Source organism: Sus scrofa, chromosome 14 (genome assembly GCF_054392235.1).
Source record: "Sus scrofa isolate SSC_HxYL_T2T_F1_AM1 chromosome 14, Sscrofa_HxYL_maternal_Yorkshire_Landrace_v2.0, whole genome shotgun sequence".
NCBI lineage: Eukaryota > Metazoa > Chordata > Mammalia > Artiodactyla > Suidae > Sus > Sus scrofa.
In genome coordinates, this window is record NC_139396.1 from 52,262,446 (window position 1) to 52,282,226 (window position 19,781).

The following is a 19,781-nucleotide window of genomic DNA, read 5'->3' on the forward strand; positions in this document are numbered from 1 at the left end:
TGGGAACCTCCATATGCCGCGGGAGCGGCCCAAGAAATAGCAAAAAGACAAAAAAAAAAAAAAAAAAAGAATTGCTTCATAGATGATGGAAGAACTGTGGAAGCAAATGGGGGAGGGTGAAGCCCCTGCAGATTAGCAACAGCAGGAGGGTCACCACCCATGCTGGGGTTGGAGGAACCGAGGGAGGAGGGGGTGTTTCTGGTACCCAGGAAGGACTGGCATCACCAGACAGAAGCTGGACCCCCCAGTGGGCCTGTCTGCTGGGAGGTGGAGACATAAGAACTGTCTCCTGCTGTAGCTGCTGCTGGAAAGGTTACCAGAGGCAGAGAGAGGGAGAAATGGCTTCTCTTTCCCTCCCACCCACCAAGTTCCTAACACAGCTGGCCATTGGTTGACCTGTACAGGAAGCCAGTTGATCTGGCACCCTGCAGACTCCATACAATACAGAGCAAAGCAGAGGTAGGGCCAGGAATGGATTTAAGGACAAATAACCCAGGCCCAACACTGGGGAGGTGGAGTTATATTTAATCTCTCTAAGCCTCAGATTCCCCATCTATAAAATGGGGATAATGATATCTATGGGTATCTACTCACGGAATAGTTCCCTGCATAAAACAAGGTAACCCATAGAAACAGTTGAATGAGGAGTTCCCATTGTGGCTCAGTGGGTTAAGAACCTGACGAGTATCCATGAGGATGCAGGTTCAATTCCTGGCCTTGTTTAGTAGGTTAAGGATCTGGCATCACTGCAAGGTGTGGCATAGGTTAAAGATGTGACTCGGATCCCCCGTTGCTGTGGCGCAGCCCAGCAGCTGCAGCTCTGATTCAGCCCCAGCCCAGGAACTTCCATATGCTTCAGGTGTGGCCCTAAAAAGAAAAAAGAAAAAGAAAAAGAAACAGCTGAATGAACCTGGTGCCTGGCATGCAGCAGGGAGTACCCAAAAACATGAATGAATAATTTAGTTAGCTGTTTTCTGCTCAGAGAAGGAAAGGAAGGAAGAGGACAGAGGCCTGGGAATAAACTCAAGGTACAGGAGCAGTGCTGATGATATTTTTATCTTGCAGACATGCCCATCTGTCCTCTCTGTTCTAAGCTGGTGACTCTCAGTCTCCTTTTAGAAACCCTGAGTCAGGGCTCCTCACACCAAGTTCAGGGTAGTCGCCAAGCTCCTTCAAAAGGACCTCAAGTCACTAGGTTTTTAGTCCATGTCTCTGCCTCCAACTGCTGCCAAACTTCACTTGCCTCCCCCAGCCTGGGGGCTGAGCCGTTTCCAGGATTTCTCTTTGTATAATTAAAAAGAAAAATAGAACAGCCAATGTTGCTAAACACGTATTTAAAGTGACACTCTGGGTTCAGGGAGTGAAAAATAAAAATGTTTAAGGTTTAGATTAAAAGTCTCCATGCTTAGCTGTCTCCTGACCTTGGAATTTCTCCTCAGCCCGCTGCCTTTAATCCCCGTCCCTGGCTGGTAAAAGCCTTTCAGACTGAGGGCATTTATTTCCCAGAGAACCATTCCAGCCTAATCACATAGAAATGCCCAGTGTCCCAGAAACAGCCTGTCAAGTGCAACGTGGTCTCTGGTTCTCTCCAGGGGCTCTGGAGAAGGTGGGGAAACTGGAGTGCTGATCACCCTAGGAGTCACCCCTGAGTCCTTGCTTCCCTTCACTGTGCCCTTTTCCCATCACAACCAATCCATCAGAAAACCCATCAGTCAGCTGTATTCTTTAATGTTGTCTTAAAATCTGAACGCTTCTCCCCAGCATCACTTTTTCCATCTTATCCAGACCACCATCATCGCTAGCCTAAAAGTCTGCAGTAACCTGCTCCCTGATGTCTCTGCTTCTACTCTTTTTTTTTTTTTTTTTTTTTGGTCTTCTTGCCATTTCTTGGGCTGCTCCCACGACATATGGACGTTCCCAGGCTAGGGGTCCAATCCAAGCTGTAGCCGCCAGCCCACGCCAGAACCACAGCAACTCGGGATCCGAGCCACCTCTGTGACCTACACCATAGCTCATGGCAATGCTGGATCCTTAACCCACTGAGCGAGGCCAGGGATCAAACCTGAAATGTCACAATTCCTAGTCGGATTTGCTAACCACTGAAATCCATGCTTCTACTCTTGATCCTCCAAAAGCCATCCTGTAAGAGCAACCAAAAAAATCTTTCTAAAACAAATCTGACCCTGCTCCTTCTCTGGTTGTGTTATTTTCCCACTGCTGCTGTAACAAATTACACAAATTTGGTGACTTAAAAAATATGTTCTCTTTGTGGCTCAGTGGTTAATAAACTGAGAAGCTCTGATGAGAAATCCATTTCCTTGCCTTTTTCAGCTTCTAGTGGCTGCCTAATTCTCCTTGGCTTATAGCCCCTGGTTCTTCAAAGCCCATCAGTCCAACATCTGCTTTTGTTGTCACATCTTCTCTCTCAGGTATTCTTTTTTTTTTTTTTTTAAACTTTATTTATTTATTTATTTTTTGTCTTTGTTGTTGTTGTTCTCTCAGGTATTCTTGTCTACTCTTTTTTTTTCTGGCTGCGCCCATGGCATGTAAAATTTTCTGGGCCAGGGATCAAATCCATGCCACAGCAGTGACACCACCAGATCCTTAACCCCCTGCACCACCAGGGAACTCCTGCTTCTTCCCTCAAATGACTTTAACTGAAATGTCACCTTCTCAGAGAGATCTTTCACTGATACATTCAGCCCATCCACCACTCCCATTGCTCATATCCCCTGGATTTACTTGATGTCAACAGAAGCACTTAATGTTACCATTTTGTTGCTGTTAGGCTATGGGGATTTTTTGGCTGCACCTGAGCCATGCAGAAGTTCCCAGGCCAAGGATCAAACCTGTACCACAGCAGTGACAATGCTGAATCCCTAACCTCTTGGCCACCAGGGAACTCCTGTTTATACTTTTTAACTTGTTTACTTATATATTGGCCCTCTCCTCCACTAGAAAGTGTGCAAATGAGAAAAACCCTCCCATGCCTTGGTCACTGCTATATCTTCACTATATCTTTACCTAATATCCTTGGTAAATGCTTGTTGAATGGATGGATGGATGGATGATGATGGACTGGACAGCCCACTTGGTCTCTGGGCTTTAGTGCCCAGGATTCAGGCTCAGCATGGAGGTAGGTCAGAAAGGGGGAGGGTGCAACATTCCTTTATGCCATTCAATGTTTATTAAACACAATAAGTGCCTGACTCTATGAATACCCTCAAGGAGCCCCCAGTCTTCCTGATACAACGGCCTGTCAATAAATAACCCTAACCCACAAAGATAAGGCTATAACGTGGGTGTGTTCAGAGTGCAGTGGCCCCTTATCACCTTGTACTGCCACGTACCTTTCCCAGTCTTATCTTCTCACCTGGGAACTCCTAGATATTTGAAGGTCAGGTAGACTCCCTCATCACTCACCTGCCTGTCTAGCCCCTGGGCACCCAGAAAGGAGCTTGTCTGGAGCACATACTCAGTCAATGCCTGTTGTCTGATTACTGCTGATTCCCTACGGCAGTTGTTCCTTCATTCACACACTGGGCAAGTAGGCAGCAGCTCGGTGGTCCTAACTCTGGCACTGCTGGCAATGAGCTGGGAGCCTCTAATAGGCTACTCACCCTCCCATTCAGCTTGAGGTTTCCAGCTATAAATAAAGGATTTGGTTTCCTTCCTTGGTATAACCCCTTGCCTGGACTTCTGTATAATCTTGTCTTATAAAAATTCAGACAATGCTTTTTTTTTTTTTTTGATCTTTTTTTGCCTTTTCTTGAGCCGCTCCCGCGGCATATGGAGGTTCCCAGGCTAGGGGTCTAATCAGGAGCTGTAGTCACTGGCCTACGCCAGAACCACAGCAACGTGGGATCCGAGCCTCGTCTGCAACCTACATCACACCTTACAGCAACGCCAGATCCTTAACCCACTGAGCAAGGCCAGGGACCGAGCCTGCAACCTCATGGTTCCTAGTCTGATTCGTTAACCACTGCACCACGATGGGAACTCCGCATTTATATTTTTTAAATGCAGGATGCAGAAGTTGCCAGGCCAGGGATGGAATTTATGCCACAGCGGTGACTTGAGCCAGAGTAGTGACAATACTGGATTCTTAACCTACTGCACAACAAGGGAACTTCCTAGAGGAGTTATTTATTCATTAGGTATAGAGTTTCTATTTGGGATTGTTTGGGGTTGAATGTTTGTGTCCTCCTCAAGTTCTTCTTATGTTGAAGCCCAAAGTGACAGAACCTTTGGCAGATGATTAGGTCTAGATTAGGTCATTGGAATGGGATCACTATGATGGGATTCCTGCCCTTATGAGAGGAGGAAGGGGAAAGGCTGTATGAGCACAAGAGAGAAGGCGGTGGAGTGCCTGTCATGGCTCAGTGGAAACGAATCTGACTAGTATCCATGAGGACACAAGTTCGATCCCAGGCCTCATTCAGTGGGTTAAGGATCCGGCGTTACCTACAAACCAAGGTGGGTCGCTACTGAGAACTGAATCTGATGGCACCTTGACCTTGGACTTCCCAGCCTCCAGAACTGTGAGAAATAAATGTTGTTTAAGCCACTCAATCTATGGCATTTAATTACAGGAGGCCCAGCTAACTACGTTTTGGAGTTGGATGGTGGTGATAGTTGCACAACAATGTGAATGGACTTCATGCTCCTCAACTGACTGTACATTTAAAAATGATTAAAATGGGAAATCCCACTTTATATGTATTTTGCCACAATTAAAAACAAAATCCGCGTTCCCATCCTGGCACAGAGGAAACCAATCTGACTAGGAACCATGAGGGGGCAGGTTTGACCTCTGGCCTCCATCAGTGGGTTAAGGATCTGGCGTTGCTGTGAGCTGTGTTGTAGGTCGCAGATGCAGCTTGGATCTGGCATTGCTGTGGCTGTGGCTGTAGTTGGCAGCTATGGCTCTGATTCAACCCCTAGCCTGGGAACCTCCATATGTTGTGAATGCGGCCTAAAAAGAAAAAAAAAAAATTTCATTGGATTTCCCGTCCTGGTGCAGTGGTTAATGAATCCGACCAGGAACCACAGGGTTGTGGGTTCGATCCCTGGCCTTGCTCAATGGGTTAAGGATCTGGTGTTGCCATGAGCTGTGGTGTAGGTCTCAGATGTGGCTTGGATCCGGAGTTGCGTGGCTGTAGCATAGACCGGTGGCTACAGCTCTGATTCGACTCCTAGCCTGGGAACCTCCATATGCCGCAGGAGCAGCCCCAGAAAAGGCAAAAAGACAAAAAAAAAAAAAAAAAAAAAAGAACAAAATCAAGTGCTCACTTCAATCTACTAAAGTTGAAACAATTCAAAGATTGGCATGGCCCCTACATAAGGATAACATGCATATTTGTTAAATGTTCTTTTTCTTTTTTTGGCTGCCCCGAGGCATATGGAGTGCCTAAACCAGGGATCAGATCAATGCCAGATCCTTAACCCAGTGAGCAAGGCCAGGGATCAAACCTGCACCTTCATGGTTACTAGTTGGATTAATTACCGCTAAGCCACAACTGGAACTCCCAGCACAAAGTTTTGATTCAGACTCTGCTTTCCGAGGAACCCAAGAACGACATATTCTGCAAGAATCCACACTCTTGCTGATGAAATTTGAGTTGTTTCAAGTTTTCTTTTTATTTTCTTTTTTTCCCTTTGGCCGCGGTGTGGCATGTGGAAGTTCCCAGGCCAGGGATCGGAGTCCCGGCTGTGACCTATGCCACAGTTGGGAACTCCTGTTTCAAGTTTTCTGAGATTGCATATGTTGGTCAGGATTACCATTCTTGTTCATGCTTCCTGGTACACTTGTGTCTGTTTCTCTGGAATGTCCCTAGCATGGAACTGTTGGATTATAGGTTATACACTCCTTCAATTTTTCCAGATATTGCCCAATTAGTTTTTAGTTTTTTTTTTTTTTAAAGGGCCAAACTTGCAGTATATGGATATTCCCAGGCTAGGGGTTGAATCAGAGCTGTAGCTGTAGGCCTACACCATAGCCATGGCAATGTAGGATCTGAGCTATGTCTGCCACCTACACAGAAGCTCGTGGCAATGCTGGATCCTTAACCCACTGAGCAAGGCTGGGATCGAACCCACATACTCATGGACACTATGTTGGGTTCTTAACCTGCTGAGCCACAACGGAAATTCTAGCCCAAATCGTTCTTAAAGTGCCTACATATTTTTCCAGTTTATTCCATTCCTAACCCCCACCCTCGGTTCACTATTTTGGGTCATATGGGCCTTTTTTCAGTTCCTTTAGCATATGTGCTCCCCTATCACAAGGCCTTTACATCTGCTATTTTTTCTGCTGAGAACACTTCCCCCACACTCAGCCTGGCTCTTTCCTCAGAGCTCAGCTCTGTGCTTCACTTCCTTGAAACAGCTCCCTGACCTCCCCCCTCAACCCCAGGCCAGGTCAACCCCCTCTTCCCCCAACCCACATTATATGTATCATAGCCTGTATATCGCTCTGCTGTGATCCACTTAGCAGTTGCTGTGTTCCCTCTATCTTCACAACTGCTGGTACAGTCTCTCCTTTGCTCAGCTTCACGAGCCTGAAAGTCGTGACCACCGTGCGTGTTTCAGCTCACTGCCTGATCTTCAGCACCCAACACACCTGGTACATAGTATGTATTATCATTTTAATAGCTCTTCTATGTTCTCATTCATGTTCAAGCTGTGTAATTTTTCCAGCATGTTTTTACATTATTTAGAGTCTACTGGGGAAGATCATGGCAATGTAAACACAACCCTTTCTTTGAGGAACTCACAGATAAATGTTAAAAAACATTAGGTGAGCTTGCTGGACCCTTACCTATTTTAAGTGCTTAGCAACTGTATTTTGTTTTTGTTTTTGGCCATGCCCATGGCATGTGGAAGTTCCAGGGCCAGGCACTGAACTCGAGCCACAGGAGCAACCCGAGCCACTGCAGTGACAGTGCTATATCATTAACCTTCTGCACCCACAAGGGAACTCCAAAGTGCTCAGAAGTTGAACTGGAGCTGCAGCTGCCAGCCAACATTAACACCAGATCCGAGCCACGTCTGCGACTTACACCGCAGCTCATGGCAACATTGGATCCTTAATCCAGTGAGTTGGGCCAGGAATTGAACCCAAGTTCTCATGTACTAGTTGGGTTCATTACTAATGAGCCACAAACGGGAACTCCATTATCTCCATTTTACATATAAGGAAACAGTCTTTGAAAGGTGAAATCACTTGCTCTAGATCACATAGCTAGCTAGTAAATGTGCAGGCAGGATTTCTCAGCTGGAGGGCCTAACTTTCTATCATGGGGCCAAACTTCCCCAGCCTCAATCACCCTGCTTTCAACTGGATTCCAGAGACTGAGTTCTTAATCACAATGGCAAATTAATGATCGCTACCATTAAGGGGCATTTACTGAGTACTAATCATTTACATCCATCCATTCATTTATTCAACAAATATTGACTGAGAACCTACCCCTGCCAAGCTTTGTTAGAGGGGCTGGGAGTACAGAGACAGAACAGAATAAAATCTTTGCCTTGCAGAGTGGACATCACTATGGGGGGGGAAAATAAAAATAAATATATGTAGGTGATGACCACTGCTACAGAGAAAATGGGGAGTCCCTTGGAGGCGCAAAGGGTTAAGGATCCAGAATTGTCACAGCTGTGATGCAGGTTCAATTCTCCAGCTAGAGACTTCCACACGCTGTGGGTGTGGCCAACCCCCAACCCCAAAAAACTTCCCAAAACAAAAAGTACAGAGAAAATGGAAACAAAAAAAGGGAAACAGTTAGTGTGATGACTGGGATTTCCATGATCTCATTTCATCCCCCCTCAAATCCCATCACACATATGATAGTAAGATTCAGAGAGGTGAAGTAATTTTCCCCAAAGGCACACAGCTCACAGGCTAAGTCAAGACTCTGGAAAAATGCAGTAACCCATCCTGCCAATCACTGTTTGCTGTGTTCTTACCAAGGGTCTAGGGCTGTGGGGGAGACTTTCAAGCTTTCTTCCAAGAGTTTCTTCCAATTTACTTGGCAGGCTGGTAAAAAGACCCAGGTCACTGGGTCAAAGCTGTACTCATGTCTGTTAAGCATGGTCCCCAGGCGAAAGGCAGATGCTGAGACTGGAGTCAAGGCTCAGGCTGACCAATTGACTCCAGAGATCAGGAGCAGAAAGGACACCGCCAAGGTCTTTTAGGGACTGTTGGTGGCTCAGAGGTCCTCACACCTGGCCCTGAGCCCTGCCCCCACTTCCTCCCTTGGTTTCTAGCCTGCAGTCATCAAACTGGGAGACCCAGAGTATCTAGCCTCCAGCCCAACTCTGCCCCTTAAAGCCAAACTCATGTGAAAGCCTCATTATCTTTTTTTTGGTCTTTTTGCCATTTCTTGGGCCGCTCCCGTGGCATATGAAGGTTCCCAGGCTAGAGGTCGAATTGGAGCTGTAGCTGCCCACCGACGCCACAGCCACAGCAACTTGGGATATGAGCTGCGTCTGCAACCTACACCACCGTTCACGGCAACGCCAGGGATTGAACCCGCGACCTCATGGTTCCTAGTCGGATTTGTTAACCATTGAGCCACGAGGGGAACTCCAAAGCCTCATTATCTTGAGGGATTTTGGAGACTGTGAGGATCTGGGGTCTGGGGCTGGCAGGAAGCGCCTGCCCCTGCTTCAGCTGCGGGCAATGGCAGCTGGTCCCCTGCCCCTGCGTGGCCCTGCAGCTCAGTTTCTGCCCTGAAGATCTCATAAGCCTAGAAACCATAGGCGGTCTGGAATACAGTGAAGGAGAGCCTGGGCTTTGGAGCCAGGAGGCTGCAAAGCACCGCTTCCCCGACCTTGTCTGTTGGATCTCAAGAGGTCCTCTTAGAACTCTGCATCTTCTTCAAAGAGGTACATTTTAAGGTTTAGTTGATCAAGCTGAAAAGACATATTTTGGAATTTGTGGAATGAATTCATTCATTCTTTCAATGAACTGTTTGTTGAATGTATTTTATGAACCAGGCCCTAGGGGCTGAGGACAAGCAGTGAGCAAGACCAAGGTCCATGTCAGAGACTTTTTTTTTTGGTCTATTTTTTCAGCGACTTCTTTGAATGAGAGAGACAGATGTTAGACTATTAATACATGAGCATTTTATTATAATTGTGAGAAGTATTCTAGATGAGAAATGGTTTTGTACTAAGGTCAAACTGGGCAAACTCACCTGTTCTCAATTTGCAATGGGCAAGACTACTCTTTACATGCTGGGGATAAGAGCCAATAGCCCATATCATTTCAGAGCATCCTAGCCTCACCAGGATGAAAGTCCTGTTTCCAGCCCTGAATAGGTGCTTTGAGGAGAAAAGGATAGTTTCCTAGAAAGACCTGTGTATGAATCTAGGAGGCATTAAAATAATTTTTTTTGTCTTTTTAGGGCCGTACCTGCGGCATATAGAGGTTCCCAGGCTAGGAGAGAAATTGGAGCTGTAGCTGCTGGCCTACGCCAGAGCCACAGCAACGCCAGATCCAAGCCGAGTCTGTGACCTACACCACAGCTCACAGCAATGCTGGATCCTTAACGCACTGAGCAGGGCCGGGGATCGAACCTGCATCCTCATGGATGCTAGTCAGATTCATTTCCACTGAGCCACGATGGAAACTGACCTTGGAGGTATTTAATAATTAGTGGAGTATTCACTGGGGGAAAGTGGGTTAAGAACCCGACTGCAGTGGCTCCAATTGCTGCAGAGGCAAGAGCTTAATTGATGATCCTCTGGCCTGGCACAGTGAATTATAAAGGATTTGGTGTTGCCTCAGTTCAGTGTAGGTTGCAGCTGTGGCTTAGATTTAACCCCTGGCCCGGGAACTTCCATATGCCATAGGTGCAGCCATTAAAAAAAAAAAAGTAAAAAAATAACTGGTGAATACTGTCATTTCAAGAAGGGTTAAAAAGTCACTGACTCTACCCGCAAAGGGTGTTACAATGTGGTTGCTTAGGAAAGGAGAAAATCTTAGCACTTTTATTCCTAGCTTCCTGGAAGGGGAGGAATTTAGGGACTAGGTGGGTCATGGTAGGGGTGCTGAACTTCCTTTAGAGACTTTTATTTTTTTAAATTTAAAAAAATTTTTTTTTGTCTTTTTGCCTTTTCTAGGGCCGCTTCCTGCGGCATATGGAGGTTCCCAGGCTAGGGGTCAAATAGGAGCTGTAGCCTCCGGCCTACACCAGAGCCACAGCAATGCGGGATCTGAGCCGAATCTGCAACCTACACCACATCTCATAGCAACGCCGGATCCTTAACCCACTGAGCAAGGCCAGGGATCGAACCTGCAACCTCATGGTTCCTGGTCGGATTCGTTAACCACTGTGCCACGACGGGAACTCGACACTTTTAGAATAGGTGTTGACACTGTGCTAGCTCGAAGATACATCAATGAATGACAAAGACAGGCTTCCTGCCCTCCCAGAGCTCAGGGTCAATAAAATAATGTGATACAAGTTCCCTTTATGGCTCAGTGGGTTAAGGACTCAACACTGTCTCCATGAGGATGTGGGTTCAAACCCTGGCTTCACTCAGTGGGTTAAGGATCTGGTGTGGCTGCAAGCTGTGGCATAAGTCAGCCAGCTGTAGCTCAGATTCGCCCCCTAGCCTGGGATCTTCCATATGCTGCAGGTGTGGCTGTGATGGGAAAAAAAAAAAAGAAAAAAAAGTGTGATAAGCATTATGAGGGGAGCAGGAAAGAGAAGATATCTAAGCTGGTTGCAGGAGGATAAGTAAGAGCTGTGGCGAGGGGAAGGGCTAGCAGGATCGAGTGCTCTGAGTGGAGGGACCAGCACAGGCAAAGGTCTAGAGGAGAGAAAGGAGGTTTAATCAAAGACCTCAAAATAGCTCAGCGTGTTCAGACTTTGAAGGAGAACTGTTAGGGAGAGAAAGAATGTTAGAGAGAAAAGGCGAGCTGTTCCACCTACCTCAGGCAGCCTTCCTCTTGGGGGAAAACTAAATGTCTCCATTCCACAAGTAGTTAGGGTTATGAAGTCCAGGCGGATGCCTTTATTTTAACAAAAATACATCATTACCGACCACCCTGTTACAGAACACTGGCTCAGGCAGCCTTCAGGTTCACTCTTATTCATTCAAGATCCTGACTCCCATTTCACAGATGGGATAACCGAGGCTCAGTCTGAACTTTGTCCAAGGTCATGTAGCTCACTACATTTGGAAATTTAGAGTGTTTCTTTACGTCAGTGCTTCTGTTCTAGCAGTTCTTTTCACATGAGGTAACACATGTAAAAGCTTTTTTGTAATAGAGCCAAGTATACATGAAGCATTATTATTAGTTTTGCTGGATTTCTGGCTCTATCCAGTTTAGCTTGCTGCATGCAGGGAGCCCAGGAAGAGGCAATAATGAAAACCAAAAGGCCTCTCAAAATTCCCTTGTGTCTATTCTGGTTCCCTTTCTGGGGTACCTCCAGATATCATCTTCTGCCAAATAGAGTTTGTTTCTCAGAAGCTGCGAGATGTGGGAGGTTTAAAAAAAAAAAAAAAATCAGCAGCATCAACAACTACAAAAACCCTTGCAGCAGTCTGAACACAAAGAGTTTGAATTTTTAACAAAGGGCAGGGTAAGACCCAAAGTAAACGCTGACACATCCTCTCTCCAGCTGTGAACTGGGGGTCTGAGGGCTGCTGCAAAGGTCATCTGTCTCTGCATCTTTGGGCAGGAAATGCAATTCAATCCTCTCAGTGACTGATCGCTCTGTAAGATTAATGGAAGCGTCCTCAACACTGGTCTCTGTTCTGACAGCACAAAAAGTGAGTCAAACTTCTCTCCTCCCTTCTGCTATTACTAAGCAAGGTCAGCTGATTCCACGTTTTAAAGTTCACAAGTTTTCTCCAGGAGATTTGCTCCTGGGTATTCTTTTGCAAGGCGAAACTCTTTTTCTGGCGTGAGAACCAAAGGTGGCACTTGAAGGCCTGGGGACCTTTCTGGGCTTTTCATCTGTCCCTGCTTCATCTTTCAAAATAAAATCAATGTAAAGGGCATGATCTTCCCTGAAAGGGTTAACTGCCAGCCAGGCTGTCCAGCCTTCAGGAGATTGGCAACCAATGACAATTTAGCATGATGAAGTAATGCTTGCATTTTGATTTCCATTGGTTACCACACTTGTCCATCAATCCAGAGATGCAAGTTTTGAAAGTATCTTTGAACTTTTATGACTCTCTTCCTGGTGTTAACCCCTTGATTAACTCACCTGTTATTTCCAAGGTTCCTGCCAATCCTCACACAGGAAGAGAGAGAAGAATATGCACAACTATAGAGGTAAACCTGTCTTCCTAAAGTGACCAAAGCCTGATACTCAGGCTATATGTAATTCTGCTCTTACTCAGCTCCTTCAACATGTAGGAACTGAGGAGCAAAACAAAACAAACCCCCAAACAAACAAACAGCAAAATCTATGGGAACTACAATCACTTCAAAACTGTAAGAGTGTGGTCTGTTGTCCCCCCGCCCCAAAATTTTTTTTTTTCTTTTTGTCTTTCTAGGGCTGCACCCGTGGCATATGGAGGTTCCCAGGCCAGGGGTCTAATCGGAGCTGTAGCCACCTGCCTACGCCGCAGCCACGCCAGATCCAAGCCACATCTGTGACCTACACCACAGCCCACAGCAATGCTGGATCCTTAACCCACTGATCGAGGCCAGGGATGGAATCCACAACCTCAGAGTTCCTAGTCGGATTCGTTTCCGCTGCGCCACGACGGGAACTCCCCAAACTTTTTAAATTGCAAAAGTAACATAAAAATATGGCAAAACTCTAAGGTTTGGCAAAGGTAGGTGCTGGATACACAAGTCTTCGCCATATTTATTTATTGTATTTATTTCCTATGCCTTTATGTTTGAAATATTGGATAAACTTAAAAGGGCACAAGGATTGTTAAAAATGGAGATAATATATATCTGCACATAGAGTCTGCAGACTCTATAGTCCCTTCAAAATTGTCTCCTCTCCTTAGAACTAATCAAACAATGGTTTGCTGCTGGATTCCAGTCTCTCTCTTTCTTTTGCTTTTGCACATTTTTATATAGCTTGTTTTAAAATAAATGGGATCATGGAGTTTCTGTCGTGGTGCAGTGGTTAACGAATCCGACTAGGAACCATGACGTTTCAGGTTCGATCCCTGGCCTTGCTCAGTGGGTTAAGGATCCGGCGTTGCCATGAGCTGTGGTGTAGGTTGCAGATGTGGCTCGGATCTGGCATTGCTGTGGCTCTGGTGTAGGCCGTCGCCTACAGCTCCGATTCAACCCCTGGCCTGGGAACCTCCATATGCCATGGGAGCGGCCCTAGAAAAGGCAAAAAGACCCCCCCCCCAAAAAAATAAAATAAATGGGATCATGACATATATGTTACTCTGTGACTTTTGTGTCTTAGCTGATCTTGAATTTTTCTGTATCACAATATTCAGCTTCAGTTCATCCTTAAATAATATTTTAGAACGAGGCACTTCTACAGTTAGTATATGGAAAGAACTCCAAGATCACATTAAGTGAAAAAGGAAGGGGAAGGACAGTGTGTATATTTGTGTGACACAATAATAAAATAAAATATATGTAGCTGTTTGTAAGAGCATAAACCAGAAATTTCTGGGAGGATACCCAAGAGATTTGCTAAGTTTTCTGGGGATGGGAGCATGGGGGGGGGGAGAAACTGGGGCTGAGGGAGAAAGAAAGCAATTTAAAAACAATTTTTAAATAGTGGAACATTTTATAAATACAGCAGAATTTATAAAATATTTAAGGATGCGTAAAGAATTGCACTCAGGTGTCTGCCATCTAGATTAAGAAACAGAAAATTACCGGTATCTCTGATGGTTCATATTCCCTTTGCCAGAGTTGAACTTTTACTTGCGTTTTGTGTTAATCATTCCTTTGCATTTATTTATGCTTTATCACTATGTACGTATAACTGAACAATACTTATTTGGTTTAGATTTGCCTGATTTTGAATCTTCCAGGCTCAAAAGGCACAATTAAAATGAAATTCATTTTTGAGTAGGTAATACATCTACATGGTATAAAATTCAAAAAGTACTGCAACATATACAATGAAATTAAACTATACAGTTCAAAATCAGGCAGCACTAATGCATACATACGGTAAGAATTTCACACTGTACCAAAGAAAAAGTTTTCTTCCCTTTTCCCATTTTAGAATTATATTTCTTTCCAAAGAAAACTCTGTGCATCTCAAAAATATATATAGATATAAATATGTCCCCTTTGGTTTACATAAATGGTCATCAGAATTTAGTATTAGTATTCTGTACCCTGGGTTTTTTTCCCCACCTTTTTTGGTTTTAATTTAAGGATATCATGAAATTATTTTACATAAGTACATACAGAGCTATCTTATTTACTTATTTATTTATTTTTTTCTGCACTGGTAGCATAGGGCAGTTCCTGGGTAGGCCAGGGATCTGAACCAGAGCTGGATCCTTAACCCGCTGTGCCATAGTGGGAACTCCTAGAGCAATCTTATTTTTTAATGATTTGATAGCATATCATTGGGCAGACAAATTGTCCACTAATCATTTAATCAGTTCCCCAACTTTCAGGTTATTTTTAGTCTTCTCCTATTGCAAACAGGGCTACAATGGATCACATCTTTGTGTATGAGGCTAAGATATATACCAGGAAGTGGTTATCCATCGTCTAAGGCTTCCTGCCCCATCGCCAATTATCAGCCCTTGAGAAGTTTGTCAGATCCGGGCAGGCAGGACAATTTCATATCCAGTTGGCACCTTCAGATGTCTACAGTGCCATGCTCTTGGCAGGCACTCAGAGTAGGTGCTTTAAGGGCTGACATTCCAGACTTGTACATGGTACCAGATGGCCCCTTCCAGAAGACCTCTGCAGATGTCCCTGGCCTCCTCCCCATAAGACAAATTCTGGAAAACACTCCAAGTTTGCACTGTCCATGAAACTTAAATTTATATGTTATGGTTATTTAAATTCATACAGTTATTTCATATATATAATATATATTTTACATAACTTAAATTTACTTAAAATTAGGCAGAACTTCTTTGCCTGCCTGGATATATCTCTCACAAGTGTCCTATCTTATTTTTTTATTTTATTTTTTTGTCTTTTGACCTTTTAGGGCTGCACCTGTGGCATATGGAGGTTCTCAGGCTAGGGGTCTAATTGGAGCTGTGGCCATCTGCCTATGCCAGAGCCACAGCAATGTCAGATCCGAGCCAAGTCTGTGACCTACACCACAGCTCACAGCAATGCCGGATCCTTAACCCACTGAGCGAGGCCAGGGATCAAACCTGAAACCTCATGGTTCCTAGTAGGATTTGTTCCTGCTTCGCCATGATGGGAACTCCACAAGTGTCGTATGTTAATAGATCTATTTTAAAAAAGACGAATAAATTTACTTTGAAATTCGATATTCATTTCTTTAATCCCATGACCCACATTTCAAATGCTCAATAGCCGCATGTTTATACTAGATTGCACAGACAGAACAGTTCCACCATCCTGTTCTAAAGGACAGCCCTGCAGGGAGGCATAGTGGTAAATCCTGTGGGCTCTAAAAGCCCTGGGTTCAAATCCTGTCTTTGCTATTTCATAGCCCTAAAAGGTGGGCAAGTTACTTGACCTCTCTCTTTTTGTTTGTTTGTTTTGTATTTTTAGGGCCGCCGTCCTGAGGTATATGGAGATTCCCAGACTAGGGGTCTAATCAGAGCTATAGCTGCTGGCCTACACCACAGCCACAGCAACTCGGGATCTGAGCCACCGCGTCTGCTACCCACACCACAGCTCACGGCAACACAGGATCCTGAACCCTCTGAGTGAGACCAGGGATTGAACCCGAAACCTCATGGTTCCTAGTTGGATTGTTTCTGCTGCACCAGGACAGGAACTCCTACTTGACCTCTCTTTGAGACTGAGCTATAAAAGTGGCCAATTACAGAACCCTCCTCATAGAACTTTGATGAGGTTCAGAGAGAGAGCAAATGTGAGAGGCTTTGCTCAGAGACAAAGTAAGTTCTCAAAAATCAGGAGCTAGTATAATTATACATGAATATGGCAGCTTCAGTTTCTAACAGCTGGAAAATCTTGGATTCTGGGGTATCAGCCTTTCCTAAATTCCTTGGGAAGCGGGTGGCTCACCCCCTGCCCAGCCCAGAGGAAGTCTACAATTGGAGCTATCTTCTCTGCTCAGTCAACCTTTGATGAATGAAGAAATGAATGAATAGGCCAAAACAGCCAGGATCTGACTGGGCCTTTTTTAAGAATGAGCAAGAGGGTCCGGGAAGTCATTATTGTTATGTTTCAAATACAACAGGCCCAGTCTTTTTTTCCTGCAAGAAAACAAAACAAAACAAAACAACCAAACTCTCCTGAGTAGTCACCTTAAACTTCCCTCCCCTCTCTCACCTACCGGCCATTCTCTGGGACATTTACCCAAGGAAGGAGCTCAGGGGTCTTGGCCCCTCCTCCTTTGGCCCAAAATAACCTCCTCCCCCCACTTTGAGCAAATGCCTGGAATTCTTTCAACAGGAGGACAAAGCCTTTCATCTGCCAATTACTGATAAAGGGAAAATGCAAATATTGCTGGGGAAGGTGATCCATCAAGGGCCCAACATTTATGGAGTGACCACTTAGGACTAGGCGGCAGGGTAGGCATTCTGGGGGCGTCAAAGGGGAACAAACCCCCCCGGCTGGCCCATTCTTCTCTCTGGTCTGTGGTTTCCTGGCGGTTTGTAAAGGGAGGGGATTAAATTAGGTGACTACTCAACCCCTTCCCACTCTGACAGCCCAGGAACTCCCCACTGGGGTGATATATGGACTTAACAGTTTTTACACTAACGTGTCTGCCATCAGGTCTTTTCCTGACACCAGCTTTTGGGGACACCATGAGACCACATGGGGAGACAGAAAAGGGTCTCTGGGAGGAAAGGAGAATGGAGATCTAGTGTTTTATTTCCCAGTTTTGCTTTACTGCCCTTAACGCATGACCTTCCAGCCCACTGCATCCTCCTTTGAATATGTTTATCTCATTATGTTGGAGCAGCGAAGATGGTCAACATCCAAAAAAGGATGTGATGGCACAGCCAGGAGGCTCCAGTTTGAGCCCCAGCAACCTCCTTCACAAGCTGTGTGATCTTGAGTGACTGGCTTTCCCTTTCTGTTTCTTTATCTGCAAAATGAGGAATAACAAGGCTGTGTCCCTTAAAGGGTTCTGGTGAGAAAGTGAGAAGCAAATAAAACGGTCCCTGGTTCTTGGCACAGGCTGAAGGCAAAACCTTCCTTACTCCCACTAAGCCAAGGTGGGCAATATCAGCCTGGAAAAAATTTTAATGTTTGTCAGCTCGTGACTTGGATTAAGACAAACTTCAAAGGGTGGGTTAACACACACACACACACACACACACACACACACACACACACACACACACACAGAAAGACAGGACAGAAAACTTCATTGTGAGGGGTAAGCTGTCTCTGAAGGTGACCAATTCTGAGCTGACGGTTCACATCTGATCTCTGTTGGGGAAGCCACTTCCTCTCCACAAGTCTGTCTGATTACTGTGTTGACATGGGGAGGATATGAGGGTTACAGCAATTATCCAGGTTCAAAATTTCTCAGAGCCTCAGTTTCCCATTTGCAAAATGATGTGCTCCAACTATCCCACAGGATTCACGATAGAAGCAAAATTTAAAGTATGGGAAGTTTTTCGTGCAAAGCCTGCTCTGAGCAGGTAAAATGTTCCTTTATTGTAGCCCTGGGGCCATGCCACCTCATCCGGATCTTACCCCCAAGAGCAGGGCCTAGTTGGGCTAGAAGTTAGGGCCAGCTTTTCTCACAGTCAAAGTCGACCTGACTGTTGTTCTTGATGGACAACACATTCAGGGTTCCAGTTTTGGGGAACCCGAACCAGCGAACTAGGTTTGTGGGCAGGGAAGCATATCCAGATCTAACGATACTCCATATACGTCCAGAGGGTGCCCATACCTCTGTCAAGCAGCGCTGTAGGATTAATCAAGGGGAGCCCAAAGTTCCCCATGCCCCATCCCAGCGCCTTGCACCTTTCCACCGACTTTTCTCCTATAAACAGCCAATAAGGGCTTACCCTTCGCATGTCTGCCAGCTGCGTTAGGAGGCGCCAGATCCGATTCTCTCGGTAGTTCACTCCTGAGCATCTATTTCCTCCTCTTGGCGAGCGCAGGGACCTTTAAAAAATGTCCAACTTCTGCTCCAGGGCTTGTCGCCTAGTAAAGGTCTCCACAGACGCGGGCAGAATGAATGAATGAAAGGCAATGTCTTCCGGTCAGCTCGGGTCTGAAAAGGCTCTGCTCTGGCTGTATTTCTGTACCTGTGTGTATGTGGATCCTTATCATTGAGTCCTGGAGTTTAACAGTTGTGCAGTCCGTACAGGTATGGAGCTGCGCTAATTTCTTCCTGAGCCCCCAAATGCCTCCTCCATCGAGCAGGTCCGCTTATGGGGGCCTGGAGAAGACCCCCCAAAAAGTGGCAGCAAAGAAAAAAAAATTATATATACACAAAATGCTTTCAGTTTGGGTCGGCCACGTAGGTAACGGGGTGGGGTGAAATGAAGGAAGAGGGTTAACCCGTGGGGGCCAAGGGCAATGGGGGAAGGGATTGAGGTGGGAGGTCGTTTTTGGGGGTGCCAGACCCTGGAGGCTTTCACGCCAGCAAGCTCGGCTTGCATTTCCGCGCCTCCCGCTGAGGCCAGCCGTGCAAATCTGCACCTCCCTCCCTACCCCCTCCTCTCTCCCTCCCTCCCTGCCCCGCCATCTCCGGGATGCGCCCGCCGCCTGCAACTCAGCCCTTCCAAAAGTCAGCTCTGCACACAACTCCCGGGCGGCGGCGGCGCCTGCGTGCAGAGGCGCACTCGTGACCCAACAACAAAACAGCGATGCCAGGGCGCTAACGGCGCCCGGTGCCTCCCGGGCGCCCTCCCCTCCCCACGCCTCCTCTGGCCGCCGCCCCCGCCCCCCCCATCCCGGGAGGAGTGCCCCCACCATCACTAGCCGGGCCGCGGGCTCCGAGCGCGATCGGCAACAATGTTTACGTTCCGGGGATTATGACGTCGACGCCTCCCCCCCCACACAACTGCTGAAAATGGTTTCCTAGGACTTTGCAAACGGATCTGCTTAAGTGTTGGTGCAAAACTTTGTAGATCTCGGCTCTGGCTTGCTTTATTTATTTATTTTTTGGCTTGTTTTCTTTGGTCTTCCCTCCTTCCCCCCTCCGCCAATATGCAGGGGGCAGGAGTGTTGACAATTAATTGGTGAACTCTCCTAAAAAAATGGAGGCAGAGAAAGACTCTGGAAGAAGATTGGTGTGTAGCTTTTTTTTTTTTTCCCCAAATCTGTATCTGGTATATGATAGATCTATTTTTTTGTTGTTGTTTCTTGCTGCCTTTTCTTTCCTTTTCTATATTTTGCAAGAGGACCGGAAAAAAATAATAAATTGCATGCAAAAGGAAGCAAGCAGCTTACTCCTCCAGTCCCTTGTGAGGCTCAGAGTCTCAGACACTTAAGTGGGGAGATGGTAGCGGGGGAAGGCGTGGAGGGGGGTTAAGCGGGCTCGGGGTTCGCCCGGATTCTGGGGGGCTGCGAGGCCGGGCGCTCGGCGGTGGAGGGAGGAGGCAGGGGATGCGGGGAGTGGTGGGGGAGTCTCCTTAGGAAGTGAGTGTGCGCGCGCGCTTGTGGGGAGATGAGGCAGCTGCTGGTGCGTTTTGGGGTCTCCGATGGGAGCTTTGTGGCG

General features: G+C 46.2%; 2 protein-coding genes and 1 pseudogene across 30 annotated transcripts in view; 2 read left to right on the forward strand and 1 right to left on the reverse strand.

Moving 5' to 3' along the window:
• The window catches only part of ORAI1 (ORAI calcium release-activated calcium modulator 1), a 45,463-nt gene extending 26,349 nt beyond the window's left edge, over window positions 1–19,114 (reverse strand). Inside the window, exons 1-2 of the mRNA XM_084992870.1 lie at window positions 19,034–19,114; window positions 18,121–18,497 (exon numbers count right to left, since the gene is read on the reverse strand). Coding sequence (XP_084848996.1) covers window positions 18,121–18,129 — 9 coding nt within the window. The 5' untranslated portion in view covers window positions 18,130–18,497; window positions 19,034–19,114. The remainder of the gene's footprint in view (window positions 1–18,120; window positions 18,498–19,033) is intronic.
• LOC146396555 (U6 spliceosomal RNA) lies at window positions 5,281–5,381 on the forward strand (annotated as a pseudogene).
• Window positions 18,902–19,781, forward strand: part of KDM2B (lysine demethylase 2B) — a 145,830-nt gene continuing 144,950 nt past the window's right edge. For 13 of the 29 annotated variants that reach the window (XM_084996131.1, XM_084996088.1, XM_021073424.2 and 10 more), the window contains exon 1: window positions 19,705–19,745. Coding sequence is in view for 8 of the 29 variants with exons in the window: in XM_084996088.1 (XP_084852214.1) it covers window positions 19,731–19,745 (15 nt within the window). In the remaining 21 variants the exon portion in view is untranslated. Of the gene's footprint in view, window positions 19,354–19,704; window positions 19,746–19,781 lie in introns of those variants that run through there. The other 16 variants (XM_084996127.1, XM_084996087.1, XM_021073422.2 and 13 more) reach the window with 4 other exon arrangements.